This window comes from Muntiacus reevesi, chromosome 11 (genome assembly GCF_963930625.1).
Source record: "Muntiacus reevesi chromosome 11, mMunRee1.1, whole genome shotgun sequence".
NCBI lineage: Eukaryota > Metazoa > Chordata > Mammalia > Artiodactyla > Cervidae > Muntiacus > Muntiacus reevesi.
Genome location: NC_089259.1, coordinates 14190283 through 14207104, shown reverse-complemented (window position 1 = coordinate 14207104; position 16822 = coordinate 14190283). Strand labels below are relative to the sequence as shown.

Genomic DNA, 16822 nt, shown 5'->3' with positions numbered 1-16822 from the left:
AATGGCTACCCACTTCAGTATTCCTGCCTGGAGAATTCCATAGACAGAGGTGCCTGGCGGGCCACAGTCCACGGGGTCACAAAGAGTCGGACATAACTGAGCGACTAACACCATCACCACACATAAATACACACACGTGTATATACATGCGTACACACATATATACACACGTGTATATACATGCGTACACACATATACACACACGTGTATATACATGTGCACACATATACAGAATCACATCACTCTGCTGGATGCCGACAACTAACACAATATTGAAAGCTGCCTATACTTCAATTAAAAAAAAATAGCAAGGCTCTTAAACCAGGTTCCATGGTTCAACATCTGGACAGTTTGATTACTGGCTGTGTGACCTCAAGGAAGCTAACCTCTCTGTGCCCCAGATCCTTCATCTGTAGAGCCAAGGATCACAGCAATAATGACAACAGTTAGAACCATGGCACTGCCCGGCACGAAGTACACATAACATGTACACATGTGTGTACTATATATATACATACACTGGGTACGTGTACAAATATATACACTATATATTTATAAAGTGTGCCAGTCGCTCAGTCATGTCTGACTCTAACCCAAGGACTGCAGCCTGCCAAGTTCCTCTGTCCGTGGAATTCTCCAGCCAAGAACCCTGGAGTGGGTTATTTCCTTTTCTAATAATATATACTAAATATAGTACATACAATATACTTTAATGAAAAAGTTTTTTTTACATACAGGCAGCCCACACTTCACATAGTAGTGTGAGGCTGTAAAAATTCCTATAAAAGCTGAAACTAGGCAAAGCAATCTTAATAATGGGAAGAATGACCACTGGTTCATGATCTTACTCTCAGTTATAAAGATATAGAAAAAACTCTAAAGCTAATATATTTTTTTAAGGATACTATGCTTCAAAACATTAGAAACACTGAAGAAATGATTTATTTCTCTGAAAAACTTTTCAGCAGTCATTTCAGCAGTGGTTGTCTTCTTCTCACTGTATGACTCTGGCTACAGAGTGAAGACCTTTCCTAAGCTCGGCAAACTGTCATGTTGCCCACTAAGCCTGGATACCTCAAGCAGCTGACAGCAAGGTGTGTGACTGCTGAGGTCCTTTCAAAACCTGACAGTCTAAGACATTAAAGACAGACCAGAATGAAGAAAGACATGAAGACCTACATTGTACTGATGATTAGCAACAGGCTTGTAATTGGTTGTCACGACTTTCTCCAGCTGCTGTGATAGCCTTACAGGTTTGGAAGATTCTTCTATTTGCAATCTGAAAAACAGAAGGCATTATCAACAAACTTACTTGTTTATTAGAGTGAAACCTGAACAGGTATTCCGATAATTCTTCTTATCAAGAAGACAAAGAAGAAGATGTATCAGCCTTAATACTTCAAAAACACATTGTACATGACTATAACGTGGAAAGCAGACCACCAGCTAAACATACAAACCATCTCATTTATTTCTACAACTTCCTTCTAAATCTTATACCATACAGTCAAACCTTAACTTTTAAAACAAAGAAGCTAATCAGCTTTAAATTTGTGGGGAAAAAAATCTGCATGTAAAACTGAATTATCTTAAGTTACATGGTCTAAAACTAATCAAGGCATTTATACAAAACTTCCATTCATCTGACAGAAGTAAAAACAGGACACGTCAGCACTCGGGCTAGCAGCTGCTTCACTGGACAGTGCAGATAAACGACCCATCTAAATTAAAGTATAACGAAAAACAGCGCTTTTGGAAACAGAACTACAAAGTAAACAGATGACACTACGTAGAGCGTGTTATAAAACATAACACTAGTACATATTCAAACGGCAATCTTAGGACATTTTGTTTTGGACTAAATACTACCATGGGCTTCCCTGGTGGCTCAATGATAAAGAATCCACCTGCCAATGCAAGAGACGTGGATCTCATCCCTGGGTGGGCAGATCCCCTGGAGCAGGAAATGGCAACCCACTCAAGTGCCTTGCCTGGGAAATCCCACGGACAAGAAGAGCCTGGCAGTCTATGGTTCTTTAGGGTTGTAGAGAGACTGACACGTCTTACCAATTACAGAACAACAACAACATGTATTACCATGTCCAGTGACTCACATTCAACCATTTACTACTTATTTTAAAAATTAAACTATTCTGGTATATGAGCACAGTAAATCTAAAAAAAAGTTTTAAGGTGGGAAAAGGTATAGCTTTCCAAAATGACTACTTTTTCCCAAAGTAACTATTTTTAAAGGACAAAAGGCACCATTGTACCTCTAGACTTATTAACTTAAAAGCACTACAGGAAAAATAATTGCCAGCCATGTCTAGCTAAATTATAATCAAAGAGTAAGAATGAAAGAAAAATACTCATACAAAAACATAGATCCTCATCAAGAGAACTACTCAAGAATTCATTTCAGCAAGAAGTTAAATGAACCCCAAAGGAATGAGTGAAATGCAATGATCACAGCAAAGAAATTGAGAACCATGTTAGAAAATTATCTACTTGATAAAGACAAAAAAAGAAGATATAGTTTTAAAGAAAGTGGAACTTAACATGAAAGATGGGAAGAGATCAGAATGAAGGCATTTAAGATTCCCATATATTTTCTAAATTCTCTGTAACAAGCATCTATCACTTTTATAATCAGAAAAGTAAGTATACTTTTTTAATAGGAAAAAGAAATACTGTTTCTTAGAAGGTTAGTTTGAAAGCTATAAAAATGGTGCTCATTTAAAAATAATATATGTTGAACATAATGTATTACTTTCTTTTAATGGGACTTTAAAAATAATTTTCATTTAAAATTCCTTCAAAGGAACAACTTGCTGTATAAAAAGTAACTTTTTCTTTTTTTATAACATTATTATTAATCTGTTGGATGGAGTTTCTTTTCTGTTTCCTTCTGCTTATTTTTAGGTGGTTGTTGTTTAGTCACTAAGTGATGTCTGACTCTTTGCAACTCCATGGACTGCAGCATGCCTGGCTTCCCTGTCCTTCACTATCTCCTTGAGATTGCGCAAACTCATGTCCACGGAGTCAGTGATGCCATTTAACCATTTCATCCTGTCACTCCCTTCTCCTCTTGTCCTCAATCTTTCTCAGCATCAGTGTCTTTTCTAGTAAGTCAGCTCTTCACATCAGGTGGCCAAAGTATTGTAGTGTCAGCTTCAGCATCAGTCCTTCCAATGAATGTTCAGGGTTGATTTTCTTTAGGATTGACTGGTTTAATCTCCTTGCTGTCCAAAGGACTCTCCAGAGTTTTCTCCGGCACCCCAATTTAAAAGCATCAACTCTTTGGTACTCAGCCCTCTTCATGATCTAATTCTCACATCCGTACATGACTAGTGAAAAAACCATAGTTTTGGCTATACGAACCTCTCTCAGCAAAGTGTTATCTCTGCTTTTTAATATGCTAAGTTTGTTATAGCTTTTCTTCCAAGAAGCAAGCATCTTTTAATTTTGTGGCTGAAATCACCATCCACAGTGATTTTGGAGTCCAAGAAAATAAAATCTGTCAGTGTTTCTACTTTTCCCCCAACTATTTGCCATAAAGAGATGGAACCAGATGCCATGATCTTCGTTTTCTCAATGTTGAGCTTTAAGCCAACTTTTTCACTCTCCTCTTTCACTTTCATCAAGAGGCTCTTAGTTCCTCTTCGCTTTCTGCCATAAGGGTGGTGTCATCTGCATATCTGAGGTTGTTGATATTTCTCCTAGCAATCTCGATTCCAGCTTGAGCTTCATCCAGTCTGGCATTTTGCATGATGTACTCTGTACAGAAGTTAAATAAGCAGGGTAACAATATACAGCCTTGATGTACTCCTCTCCCAATTTGGAACCAGTCCTTTGTTCCATGTCTGGTTCTAACTGTTGCTTCTTGTGCTGCATACACGTTTCTAAGGAGGCAGGTAAGGTGGTCCAGTGTTCTCATCTCTTTAAAAATTTTCCACAGTTTGTTGTGACCCACACAGTCAAAGGCTTTAGCATAGTCAATAAAGCAGAAGTAGATATTTTTTTGGAATTCCATTGCTTTTTCTATGATTCAGTGGATTTTAGAAATTTGATCTCTGGTTCCTCTGCCTTTTCTGTCCAGCTTATACATCTGGAAGTTCTCAGTTCACGTACTACTGAAGTCTAGTTTGAGGGATTCTGAGCATAATCTTGCTAGCATGTGAAATGACTGCAACTGTACGGTAATCTGAACATTCTTTGGCACTGCCTTTCTTTGAGATTTGATATATAAAACCAAATTCCTTAGGAGATATTACAGATCTACCAATTGGTTGTGTTTTTTTTTTTTTAATTTGAAAGCTGTTGGTTGTTATGGAAGTTGGTTTCTGAGAGAGTGTGTGGAGCAGTGTGGTGCTTGTGAGCTTCCAGCATGGCATACCGGGGTCAGGGCCAGAAGGTGCAGAAGGTGATGGTGCAGCCCATCAATCTCATCTTCAGATACTTGCAAAATAGATCGTGGATTCAGGTGTGGCTTTATGAGCAAGTGAATATGCACATAGAAGGCTGTATCATTGGTCTTGATGAGTATATGAACCTCACATTAGATGATGCAGAAAAGATTCATTCTAAAACAAAGTCAAGAAAACAACTGGGTCGGATCATGCTAAAAGGAGATAACATTACTCTGCTCCAAAGTGTCTCCAGCTAGAAGTGATAAATGAAGTGAGAAATTGTTTGGCAATACTGTTGGTTTTTTTAGGTGTCCTTTGTTAGAGATGTAGTTCTAAAACATGTATTCATAGTGTTCTGCTCACGCTTATGTTATTACCAGATGACAATAAATGCTGTAGGACTGTTTTTAGCCAAAAAAAAAAAAAAAAGAAAAAAGAAAAGAAAAGAAAGCTGTAAATACTACTGGTTTTGTTTTTAACTGATTGCCAAGTTGAGTATAGTTATTTCAGTATTAAAATATAAATATTTTAATTCTTCCAATTATTTACAAATCTATATACATCCTTTAACTATATTAGATCTTAATTTTATGAAGTGTAAAAAAAAGTACTCTAGAAATGTCTACAGAAATTTACTGTACATGTAACCATAAATTGTATGTATTGTGTTACTTTGTTTTCATGGGCCAAGTAGAGTTTCTATAAACTAGGAAGAAAGCACTAGCTAGAGACCTAGAAGGGAGATATCCGCCCAAAGATGGACTTGGGTTTACAATCTTTCAATGGCCTGTTAACTGCTCTTGGGTGATGCACAAGCTTCTTCCCATGACTGCACGTCATTCTGGGATCTAGCCCCTGCTCCCTCTCCAGCTCAATCCACTGTTCTCCCTCACGTGCGTCCCCGTGGCTGTAGCTGTGCCATGCCCAGACTTTAGAAGAAGCTTCTTGCAGGCAGTCATCCAGCAAATCTTTACTGGGGGCCTATTCTTGTTGTTAAGTGGCTCAGTTGTGTCTGATTCTGCGAACCCATGGGCATCACCGACTCAATGGACATGAGTTTGAGCAAACTCCGGGAGCGGGTGATGGACGGAAGCCTGGCGTGCTTCAGTCCATGGGGTTGCAAAGAGTTGGACATGACTGAGTGACTGAATTGAACCGAGAACTATGCATGTGTAAATCCTTTGGAGGAAAAAAAAAAACAAGTGGCAGCCTGTTTCTGAATGCCTCTCTCTGTATTCTAACCTTAGGCCTATCCCCTTAATGCAAATCAGTTCTCAGGGGCCTGGCCTCTCTAAATGGTATTCTAGCTTTTTTTTTTTTTTTTTTCTTTTTGTATTCTAGCTTTTATGTTGCCACTAAATTACCTTTTCTGTTACAATCACCTCGCTCCACAATTTGATCTTATGAGACATTCAAGGAGGGAGTCATGTACTGGCTTCTTCTTTCCACATTAAATGATTGTTCCCATTACTTCACAGCTTGAAAATTCCTTGGGATTTCAGAGTGTTTAGGTTAAGTGCGTTTTTATAAATGGTAGCTTATTCTTGTCATACTCTTACACTAGAATTTATTTTCAGCCACTGTATCCTGATTCAGAATTAGGTGGCATGGTCTCCTTTCCATTCTATGCAAAAGTTCTAACAGCCAATTTCATCATCCATAGAGTGTCATGCCATTTTTATCCTCAAAGTATTTTTTAAATATATAAAGGAAAACACTGAATTAACTTTTTTTTTAAATAAGAGTTTAAAAATTGAAAATTTAAAAATTTAACCTTCTTATTATACATTTAAAAAGTCAAGTCCAAGGGTTTTGTTTTAATTAAAAGAGGATATCTCATGATTCAAAACTCAAAAGGTTAACCTATGGATGGAAAATATATTTTTAAAGAACTAAGTCTTAAAATACTTTAATTAACTTGAATAGTTTAAAATAATTTAGCAGGGTTCTTTACTTAACACTAAATAATTCATTTAACATTATCCTATGAAGTGTCAGAACAATTTGCAACTCCATTTCACCACTGAACAATGTACCAAATTAAACATCACTGACCTCAACACGCCTTCAAAGTCAAAATAAGGTTTAAAACTAGGCTTGAGCAAAATAATATAATGAGGAAATATTTGGTTTGCACAGCTGAACAGCAAACTACACACAGAGATTTGGGGCTGGACTAGGAGAAAGCTGACAGCTTCACTGTCCCAATCGTTTAAAAAACTTTGCCTGGTGGTCCAGTGGTCATGAATCCGCCTGCTAGTGAAGAGGACACGGGTTTGACCCCTGGTCCAGGAGGATCCCACATGCTGCAAGGCCACCAAGCCCGCGCACCGCAGCTACTGAAGCCTGCTGCTCTAGGGGCCGTGCTCCGCAACCAACGCAGTCAGCTCGGTGGGAAGCCTGCGCGCGGCAACGGAGAACAGTCCCCACGCGCCACGGCCGGAGAGAGCCTGAGTGCACGGCGGCGAGGGCCCAGGCAGCCAGAAGTAAATAAATCTTTTTTCTTTTTTAAACAGACTCTTAACTTTTTCAGAAAATTTAAAAACATGGTGTTATTTTCAAGAAATAATAATAGAAAAATATTACCATGTGATCATTTGGACACAGCTACACTTTACTTTTACAAACCACTAAAAAAAAAAAAAAAAAAAAGCGTGGTGCTAATTACTACCACCATTGCAGGAGAGTTTAGAGTATATGTCCACAGTCTTAGAAGACTAGGATTCACTGAATTACCAGTCTTTCTAGAATATTATTTAAAGGGTCAGTTTCTCACTTTCCAATCAAAGGAAAAGCTCAAGGGCTACATAACCTAAGAGCGAAAACACTAATAACATAACCATAACAACAGACATCTATAAAGTATTTTACTATGTTGTAGAAACTGTGTTAAAGCTCTGCCTACATCTCAATCTTACCTTTTCCTTATAGAAAGCAAAACAATGGGAACTCAGATCTTTTCTTTTTTTTAACCCAAAGCTTCAAATAGTTAATCTATACACTCCCTAAAAGGCCATATAACTAAATAACATCTCTAACTAAAAGCTCATTGGGTTTAGTTCAAAACAAGTAATTCTCTTATAATAACTATAAATGGAATATAACCTTTAAACATTATGAATCACTTTGTTGTACATTTGAAACTTATATAATATTGTATAACAACTACATCTCAAAAAAAGCAAATTTCCTTTATTGGAAAGGAAATTGAAGGTATCCACCTGCTTTCAGTTAGCCCAATTCTACACACACACACATAAAAGAGCACATTCTCTTTAAAAAAATAAAAAATAAAAAATAAAAAATCTGGTCACGCCAAGCAGCATGCAGTATCACAGTTGCCTGCCCAGGGATCGAATCCACACACCCTGCATGGGAAGAACGGAGTCTTAACTGCTGGACTGCCAGGGACGTCCCACACATTCTTCTCCTTCTTTTTTTTTTTTTTTTTTAATACATTCTTCTTTATAACACTGAAAAAAAATTCCTATTTCATCAATGTCACTAGCTACTGGCTATAATTATGGTTCATAATCTACCTTATTAAAGTCACTTAAAGATCTTCATTATAGAGTATTACAATCTACACACTGTAATGGGAATTCAGTTCTCAAATTAAAAAGTTGTATAAACACCCTCCAAATATTTTAAATGTCAAAATCTAAAACAATGAAAAAAAGCCAAATTTCTATTGCTCTAAGCTGTTGGCAGACTGGGAAGACAAGTCTACATATTTTATTCAATTAATCCTTCACTGATCTCACTTAGTACATCTTATGTAAAAGTAACTCAATGAATATTGGTTAAAGAAATGAACAAATGACACCTTTATTGGACAATTATATCACAAGAGAAAACGCTGAATCCCACATTAACAAATTCCATAGTAACAACTCATTATATACATAAAGACTATTCTCCTGCCTAAGCAAAAATCCCTAAGTAATACTGCCTCGCCAATCTGGTTGTCAACCATAGAAAATAAGCAACTCCAAAATCACTGAATAACAAATGTTTCCATCAGCAACTGCAAATGTGTAGGAGTCATTTTATGATGTAAATATCATTACTTTAGCATTCATCTATCCTTTGTGCTCCAGCTGCATTTGACTGCAATTTATGCTATTCTTAAAATGACAGGTTTCACAAAAGAAGGTAAATTATCTTACGATGTTGATTTCATTTTTGAAAAGGAGGGAGTAAAGCAGTGAAAGAGGTAAACAGTGCTTCCCAAAGGGGAGCAGGAGGCTGACATTTGCAGGGTGAGCGAGAGAAAAGTGTCCCTGCAAGGAGAAGCAGGAACAGCCAGAGCGCTAGGGCTGACTGTGAGCAAGAGGACACCTTCTGGGCCCAAGTCCAAAAACAAAATGCAATGTGCAGAAGAAGGCTCAGCTCAGAAGGCTGGGGGAAAGGCAAGGTGAGGGAACAACCAGGTGATCTACTAACACCAAAAGGTTCTGATGATGCCTAGTTTGTTTTTTTTTTGATGCCTAGTTTTAAGACAGTACATTTATAGGAAGCTTCAACAGGACAGAGAGTTTCTCAGAGGAACAGTAATAGTATTACCAGTATTGGGTTGGCCAAAAAGTTCATTTGGGTTTTTCCATATCATCTTAAGGAAAAGACTGAATCGACTTTTTGGCCAACCCAATATACATTTGTCTGTTAGAATGTTGATTTGAAAAAATTTCAGCACTTACAACTGACAAGTAATCAAACATATCTTTACCTGCAAGGACTACTAGAAGGATTACAGAAAGTAAACATTAAAATTAAGTAATTTAAGTGTCTCACAAATACCTGTTAATTATTTTAAGCTTCATGAAAACAGGGATCTTGTTCCTATTCCCAGGGCCTAGAAATTAGGCATGCAATATAAATGTGGTAAATAGCAAGTGAGGGAAAAAAAGATGAGAAGAAGCAAAGTTTTAGGCTGCAATTAATCAATAATGGTACTCTGGACGTCATATCATAAGATTTACAGTAATATAGAGAAGGAAATAGCAACCCACCCACTCCAGTATTCTTGCCTGGAGAATCCCCATGGACAGAGGAGCCTGGTGGGCTATAGTCCATGGGGTTCCAAACAGCTGGACACGACTGAGTGACTTAAGCTCAGCACAGCACATGCTAACACCCAGATGTGCCATTTAAGAGAAGAGACTAAAAAACGTAAGGCTTAATTTTCACTCTGTAGGAAAAACCCAACAAAGTGGGGAAAAAACCTCCATTATCCACTTGCACTATCCAACAGAGCAGCCACTAGTGATGTGCAACTATTTAAACTGAAACTTCATTTCCTCAGACACGTCAGCCATGTTAAGTTCAACAGCCACATGCGGATACCCTACAGGACAATACAGACATAGAATATTTCTCTCACTGGTGAGGGAATGAAAATTCACAACGGACTTTGCTTGCTCCTAGATTCCTTAGAAACAAGTCACCCACAAGTTTTTGGTATGTGTTGGGTAAGGTAAAACAAACGAGAGCATAATGACACTTTGTAAGTGTCTTGGTTTTGTTTTTTTAATTCCTGCCTAATTTTTGTTTTACAGCCAAACACCGTAAGACTCAATCCCTTGTTAAATTGTCACTTCTCCAGGAAGAGCATACATCACCGATATTCCAGAGAGGATCCTCCATTAGCTAAAAGACACAGAATCTCCACTCAATAGTCTAAAATATAAGTATCTGACCCAAAGGCCAGGATATTTTTACTACCTTATATAATTTCCTTTTCTCTCATATTCTTGCCTTAAGTAATTCACTTATTACCTTAAACCTGAAGGCATGTTCAGGAACTACCTTCAGCCTGTTTGTGTTAGTCACTCAGTCGTGTCCGGCTCTTCGTGACTCTGTGGACTGTAGCCCGCCAGACTCCTCTGTCCATGGGATTCTCCAGGCAAGAACACTGTTGTGGGTAGCCATTCCCTTCTGCAGGGGATCTTTCCTAACCCCAGGATGGAACCCATGTCTCTTACGTCTCCTGCACTGCAGGCAGACTCTTTACCATCTGAGCCACTAGGGAAGCCCGCCTTCAGCCTATGCAGTGGCATTACTTCCCAGTCACCAGCACTCTGGTCGCATCCAAGTACCATACAGATACCCACACTGGAGGAAGGGGGTCAGAAGACAGCACACACAACCGATTCTTGTGAGTCTGGGAATCAAAAGGGTACCTAAGATTTACACTGCCTAGAGTTTTTGTTCAAATAATTATGAACTTTGGTTTGTGCCTCAGATCATGAACTCCTTATTGCCAAATTCAGACTTTAATTGAAGAAAGTAGGGAAAACCACTAGACCATTCAGGTATGACCGAAATCAAATCCCTTACGATTATACAGTGGAAGTCAGAAATAGATTCAAGGGATTAGATCTGATAGACTACCTGAAGAACTATGAACTTTGGTCACCTGCAACTTATTCACTGCAATGTGTTTTTTCTTTAGACCATGTCAAGCATGATTTCTTATACCATCTCCTGAAAGCAAACTGTATTTCACCTTGGAAAGACTGTATTTCAACATAAGTGTGTGTGTGATGGTGGAAGAACAAGGGCAGGCATAGCAGAAGGGGGTGGGGGCAGAAGGAGGCAACAGCGCTTGAGGTAAAAAACCCTTTACTGCTTCTGCTTTTCCTGTTAATCAAATAGTTAACATTTTAGTACAGGCACAAAGTAGAAACTCAGAGGAAAAAAAGTTCAGCAAATGAGGGGTCATTTGTTAGTTCTCAAGACATATCCAAGTAGCTACTCTTGAAAATTACCCTAAACTTCAACGGATGATGAATGACAAAAATACTTGTTTCATTTTTAAGAACTTTTATTTCTTTTCTCCATACTCTAAGAAAAGAAAAAGTCTAAATACTTTGCTATGATTCCCAGAGTGGTGGGTAAAAGCTTATCTGTCAAAAGGACTAGGAACTGTATAACTCAATATAGGCGGACTTCTGTAGCTGAGGATGCAAAACGTGTGGATAATAAGGTCCAACTGTATTAATATCATTTTATTTAAGGGACATGCACATCTGTGAATTTCATTTTGTATAAGAGACATGCACATCTGGAATTTTGGTGTCTGTAAGGGGTCCTGGAACCAATGTCCCACGGATGCCCAGGGACGACTGTGCTCAAAAAAGCAACAAAGAAATACCTTTTTAATTCAGATTCATGCTGATAATTTCCCATTAAAAATAAAAATAAAAGATTAAAGCAAATGTATGGCACCCAGAGTGGCTCCGAACAATGCTTAGTTTAGACAAAATATACCATACACCATGGCATGGCAGGATCTAAAACCAGACTCTGGTTTTCCGGTCTAGTTCTACTACTAGGTGTTACTTTGGTCAAGACAGCCAATCTCTTCAGCACCGTGGCTCTCTCATGAGAAAAAATGATAATTATAGCAACAGAAATATACGAGATAATCTTTAAACACTTAAAAGTGGCTTGTCCCAAAGTACAGTTCACTACATTTTATTATTATTTTACTCATTGTAATCAATAGTCACAGTAAACAGAAATGTATGGGAGCTATTTGAATAAGCACAACTTTTAATAATAATCTGCTTCACTGATTAGATTTTAAATCCAAGATTTATGGAAACTATGTTCATCCTTTATCCTGATAGGGGTATCTGGCTACATCAGATGAAAAGCACTTTCTTTTCATTGTCTTTGATGTCTTCAAGAGTAAGAAAATTTCTTTCTAAATGTCATTCAGCTGCGGGTAGAACACGTAATGTTCATGAAAGTGCTAATTAGAACAAATTATAATTAAACCACAGCACCAAAAGACATATTAAAAATATGGGAGCTTATAGTTTTGGGTAACTGTTTATATATCAGAATTTTTTTAAATTTACTGAATTTTAGATGCAAAGTATTTTTGGAGTTAATCCTCAGGGCACTCAAATCAGTCTCTCATAGATGACTTTCAACCAGCAGTGACTAGAACATGAATCTGAGTTTAACGAAAGTAGAAAAATGCACTTGAGCAGAATATCTTAAGTTACATAGATGACACATAACCATTTAAAACTAAATAGTTTTAAAAAATCATTTTCCGTCTTCCTCATATAAAACGTGATTACAGGAGGTTATGTATTTTTCTTCCTAGGAGACAGGGTCACTTCCAGACCAACTGTAGAGTGGTTACAACTGAATGAAGTATCTGTTCCCCTCCTTCCCTTTATCTGTTTCACTTGGCCCTCTTTTTCCCTGCCTGGACATTTTTAGTTGGTTTTCTCTAGATTTTTTTCCATACAGCTTTAGATTATTTCACATGCATTGTTTCACTTCATCGGCCAAAGAGGTTAATGCTTTCAGGGGACATTAAAGAGTAACTCTTGGGCCCCTTTCTGCCCATAATGTCTAATGATTAGCTTAGATTTTTATGTCCTTTAACTGCTTGGCCCAACACTTACCCACATTGACCCTCACAGACTTTTGTGTGAGGTGGATCCACGTAGACAACATGTAGAGATCCTGACATCATCACTTCACTCATGTTACTCAGATTTCGCCATCCACCTCTTACCCCAGATCACTCTCCTCTACAGAGGGCAGGCGTTGCCTTGGTACTGATTCGAGCTCCTGCCTGAGCTTCCCCCCCAGCTCAGGAACTGACTGCTGCCTTCCGCTTCCTTGTGGAGTCCCCATGAACAACAAGAGCCCATAGGACCCCACGGGGATGTGCGACTGAGACGACGGGAGGAGGGAACTGTAGGCCAAGCAGTCACTGAGGCAGCTCAGGGCACGGTCCTGGGCGCCGTCAAGCCCTTGAATATTCTCAAATCACATCATACATATCTTGATTAAAAACACCTTAAGAGTCAATTATTTAAGAAACAGAATACAAAAGCCTTTTCTTTTCATTAAGAACTGAAATATATTCATTAAGTTAAACACCTTAATAATCAACTATTTAAGAAACAGAATGCAAAAGCCTTTTCATTAAGAATTGAAATGTATTCATTAATTTAAAGTTGAATTTGCTTTTGAGAGCTTGAAGTCTCACACAGGTTCTACTTTTGTGGATAAGATGCTTTAAAAAGTAGAAGAGAAACTACAAGAGATGACCATTCATATAATAAAACTCAGTTTCATAACAGAAACACTAATGCTCATGTTACCACACTGATCAAACGCTGAGAGTAATCATTACCCTAAGATTCTCTATGTTCACAGTTTTGGCAGTTCATGTTGCCAGCCCTCTCAAGAGACATTCAGCCCCCACTTCTGTAAGCTTCTAAGACTTCTTATCTGCTGACTGATAAATAGGCTTCCGGCTAGGTTATCATTTGGTGAGGAACTGTGAACACTAACATGAAGTTACCTAGCAAATTTTCTTTTATAGAGCTTACGGATAAATGTACTGAGAACTGAATATATAATTTTATAAGTTTAAGAAAATAATTTTTCTTGCTATTAGTAGAGAGAAGAAGGCATTATAGAAATGTTTCAGTCCCGGTTTTTCTAAATACATAAAACATTATCTTGTTCAAATCAAGTCTAGGTTTTTTATAGCTGGTCTTAGTACAGAGACAAAAAACTGAGCATATAGGAAAATGGTTTCTAAACAAGGTGTGGGCAAAAACAGTCCAGATGCTTTATGGATTCAGACTCTATGTGTCATTTTACTTGTACTGCTAGCGCTATTTAAGAGTAGCTTCACCTTTTAGTCACTTATGGTCTTTAACTGCTATAAGACATTAGGGATATCAGGCTATTCTTCATGTAGCTCCTATTAGTCAGAGAATGACTAGTATCATGGGCCCCAAAGAAATGCTTAAAAATACTTTCTGCATCATCAACATGCATGGATGATACAAGTTATTACAGAGGCTATTTATGTGGATAAAATCCATTTTATTTCGCTAAACTGTTTATATAATGATCTGAGTCATTATTTTTTGTAAGTGTTGCTTTGATAGACATTCTGAATGAGGCTGAATAGCAGTAAGGAAACAGACTCTTGCTTTATTTCTCTGTGGTGACAGGTTTATGCCAAGCTCTTTCCCCCGCATCCCTCCAGTGTCGCTAGCTGAAGGTGAGGGCAAAGTCTGTGTCCATGGAAGGTCTATAGGTAACACGCTCAGACGGCAACCTTGGTGCGCATCTGCGCTCAGTCGCATCTGACTCTTTGCGACCCCACGGACTGTCGCCTGCCAGGCTACTCTGTCCATGGAATTTTCCAGGCAAGAGACTGGAGTGGGCTGCCACTTTCTCCTCCAGGGGCTCTTCCTGAATCAGGGAACGAATCCACGTCTCCTGTCGGCACTGGCAGGTGAATTCTTTACCACGGAGCCACAAGGGAAGCCCTTAGATCCCTCCAGTGCTGCGGGCTGAAGGTGAGGGTGAAGTCAGTGTTCACGGAAAAATCCAAGGTAACATTCTCAGACTGCAACTTTGGTCTCCTAGTGTAATTCATTCAGTAATTGAGTTGGGCAGGAAAAAGTGAAAAAAAAAGTGTATGTATATGTACACATATATATTTGAATGAACACATTCTAAAATATGCTGGTGCTTCTTCAGGTTCAATATTCAGAGCCAAGAAAGAAATTAGTCAGGATTCGTTGAGCTTGCTGCATTTTTATACAGATCAAGATGATAACTAAAGGGAAGTGGGCATCTGTGGGTCTCACTCATTCATGTATGAGGCAGGGGTTAAAGCCTGGAGTGTGTTTGATAAAAAGCAACTGAGGTGTGAAAAGAACTTGGTGGTTTTAAGTGAGCTGTTACATATTCTACAACAGATGGTACAGCAACAATTTTTTATCATTTAAGATGAGATCAGATTCTTGAAACTGCGAATTCTATCACAACAGGCTACACTGTCTTGTCCAAATAATGTGTATTAGAGAATGTGTATTTTCTGCAAGGTGCATGTTTTCACTATGGGAAATCTGAAGAAAACACATTTTAAAACTGGAAACAGATTTCTGTAGCTGTTAGTTTCAGTACTGACTGAAGGAACTTAGAGCGGGTGTGTAGGAGGGGAAATAAACGAGGTAATGCGGTTCAAAGAGGCCGACCTGACGGAAACCTGACAATACAAGACTGGAAAAATTACTGTGACCAGTACTTTCCCATTTTTATATTTATTATACTGCAACTTGAATACTTATAACCAGAATTATTTAAGATGGCTTAAAGCTAAGCATCCAAGATCATCAAGCAGCCCTAACTGCTAACCTCGGCTCTCTTTCTTTTACTCCTAAAATTATTTAGGTTAGGGATTAAGTAAGCTGCTTATGATGACAGACACAGCATTTCTCTAGCCAGTCCCTGTGATATATACTGCAAGTATGAATCATTTTTCCAAATTAAAATGTCTATGATCCTATGACTATGTGATGGGTGCCAAGAGAATACAACAGTGGGATCAAACAACTTCTATTCAGCAAATTTTAAAATATCGCCCTGCAAATTTCCAGTTGCTTCTGAGGAAAAATCAGAAATATTAACTGCATATCATGTCAAGCTGTAAGAAGCTACCCAGGCACACACGAACCAAGATACTGTTGCTATGGAGACTAAGCAACTCTAGCAAATGGCTACTTCATTAGAGACTCCATGAAACCATAAATGCTGGAATAATAGATGGGGGATATCTGGCAGGATGTGGCCATCAGTGTGGGCTGGGATTCAGAGAGAATTTCTGAAAATATAAGGTAACTTTTAACACGCTGTTTTGGCAACCTTTGAAAAATTAAAAAGTGAAATTAACTAGAACCAAATGAAAGCTGGGGGGAAATGAGAAGAGTGGCTGGGTTCAAGAGTATATGTTTAGGGCCAGCTGCGGTGACCCTGACATTGATCCGAAAAAGTGAGAGTCATTTAGACTATCATAAGGGATGCCAAAGGGAGAAAGTACTCCCTATTGAATCACTGCTTCAGACTTTCCACTGTGAGTGGGGTTCAAGGCCATATGTCTCACTTTCTCTCCATCAAGAAAATGAATGGAAAGGAGGGAAAAAATATTTCTGCCTATATTTCAACTTTGAAGAATTTAAACTTTACATCCAAGAATGAAAATAAAAGCTGGATATGAACTTCTGTAACATAGTGACAAAAGATTAATGCTAAAATTAGATTTATCTCAAAGAATTTAAATCATCTAGCATTCTACATATTCTTACTCTAATCTTCTAAAAACAAAGGCTACATACTAAAAATCCCCAATGTTTCTGTCTTTTCTTCATGAATTTACATTGCCTCTAAACACTTTTAACTGACACTATATAGGAGCTAAATATAAAGATGTGCTTCTATTTTTTATGTTAGTGATATAAATATATTATATAAATTTACCATATAAAGTTTATTACAAAAATGATATTAGTTATGTCCTAACTTTTTTTAAATTAAAATTTTTCTATTGACGTATAGGTGATGTACAATATAAG

General features: G+C 37.9%; 2 protein-coding genes across 2 annotated transcripts in view; one reads left to right on the top strand and one right to left on the bottom strand.

Annotated features, from left to right (window-relative positions):
* The window catches only part of GTF2F2 (general transcription factor IIF subunit 2), a 133461-nt gene that overhangs the window by 22454 nt on the left and 94185 nt on the right, over nucleotides 1–16822 (bottom strand). The window contains exon 6 of the mRNA XM_065901924.1: nucleotides 1180–1279. Coding sequence (XP_065757996.1) covers nucleotides 1180–1279 — 100 coding nt within the window. The remainder of the gene's footprint in view (nucleotides 1–1179; nucleotides 1280–16822) is intronic.
* LOC136144462 (small nuclear ribonucleoprotein E-like) lies at nucleotides 4388–4666 on the top strand. Its single transcript, XM_065902339.1, has one exon. The coding sequence runs from the start codon at nucleotides 4388–4390 to the stop codon at nucleotides 4664–4666; it is 279 nt and encodes a 92-aa protein (XP_065758411.1).

What these genes read in the sequence shown, in the direction of transcription:
- LOC136144462 (XM_065902339.1), top strand. Translation starts at nt 4,388, where the DNA reads ATGGCATACCGGGGTCAGGGCCAGAAGGTGCAGAAGGTGATGGTGCAG.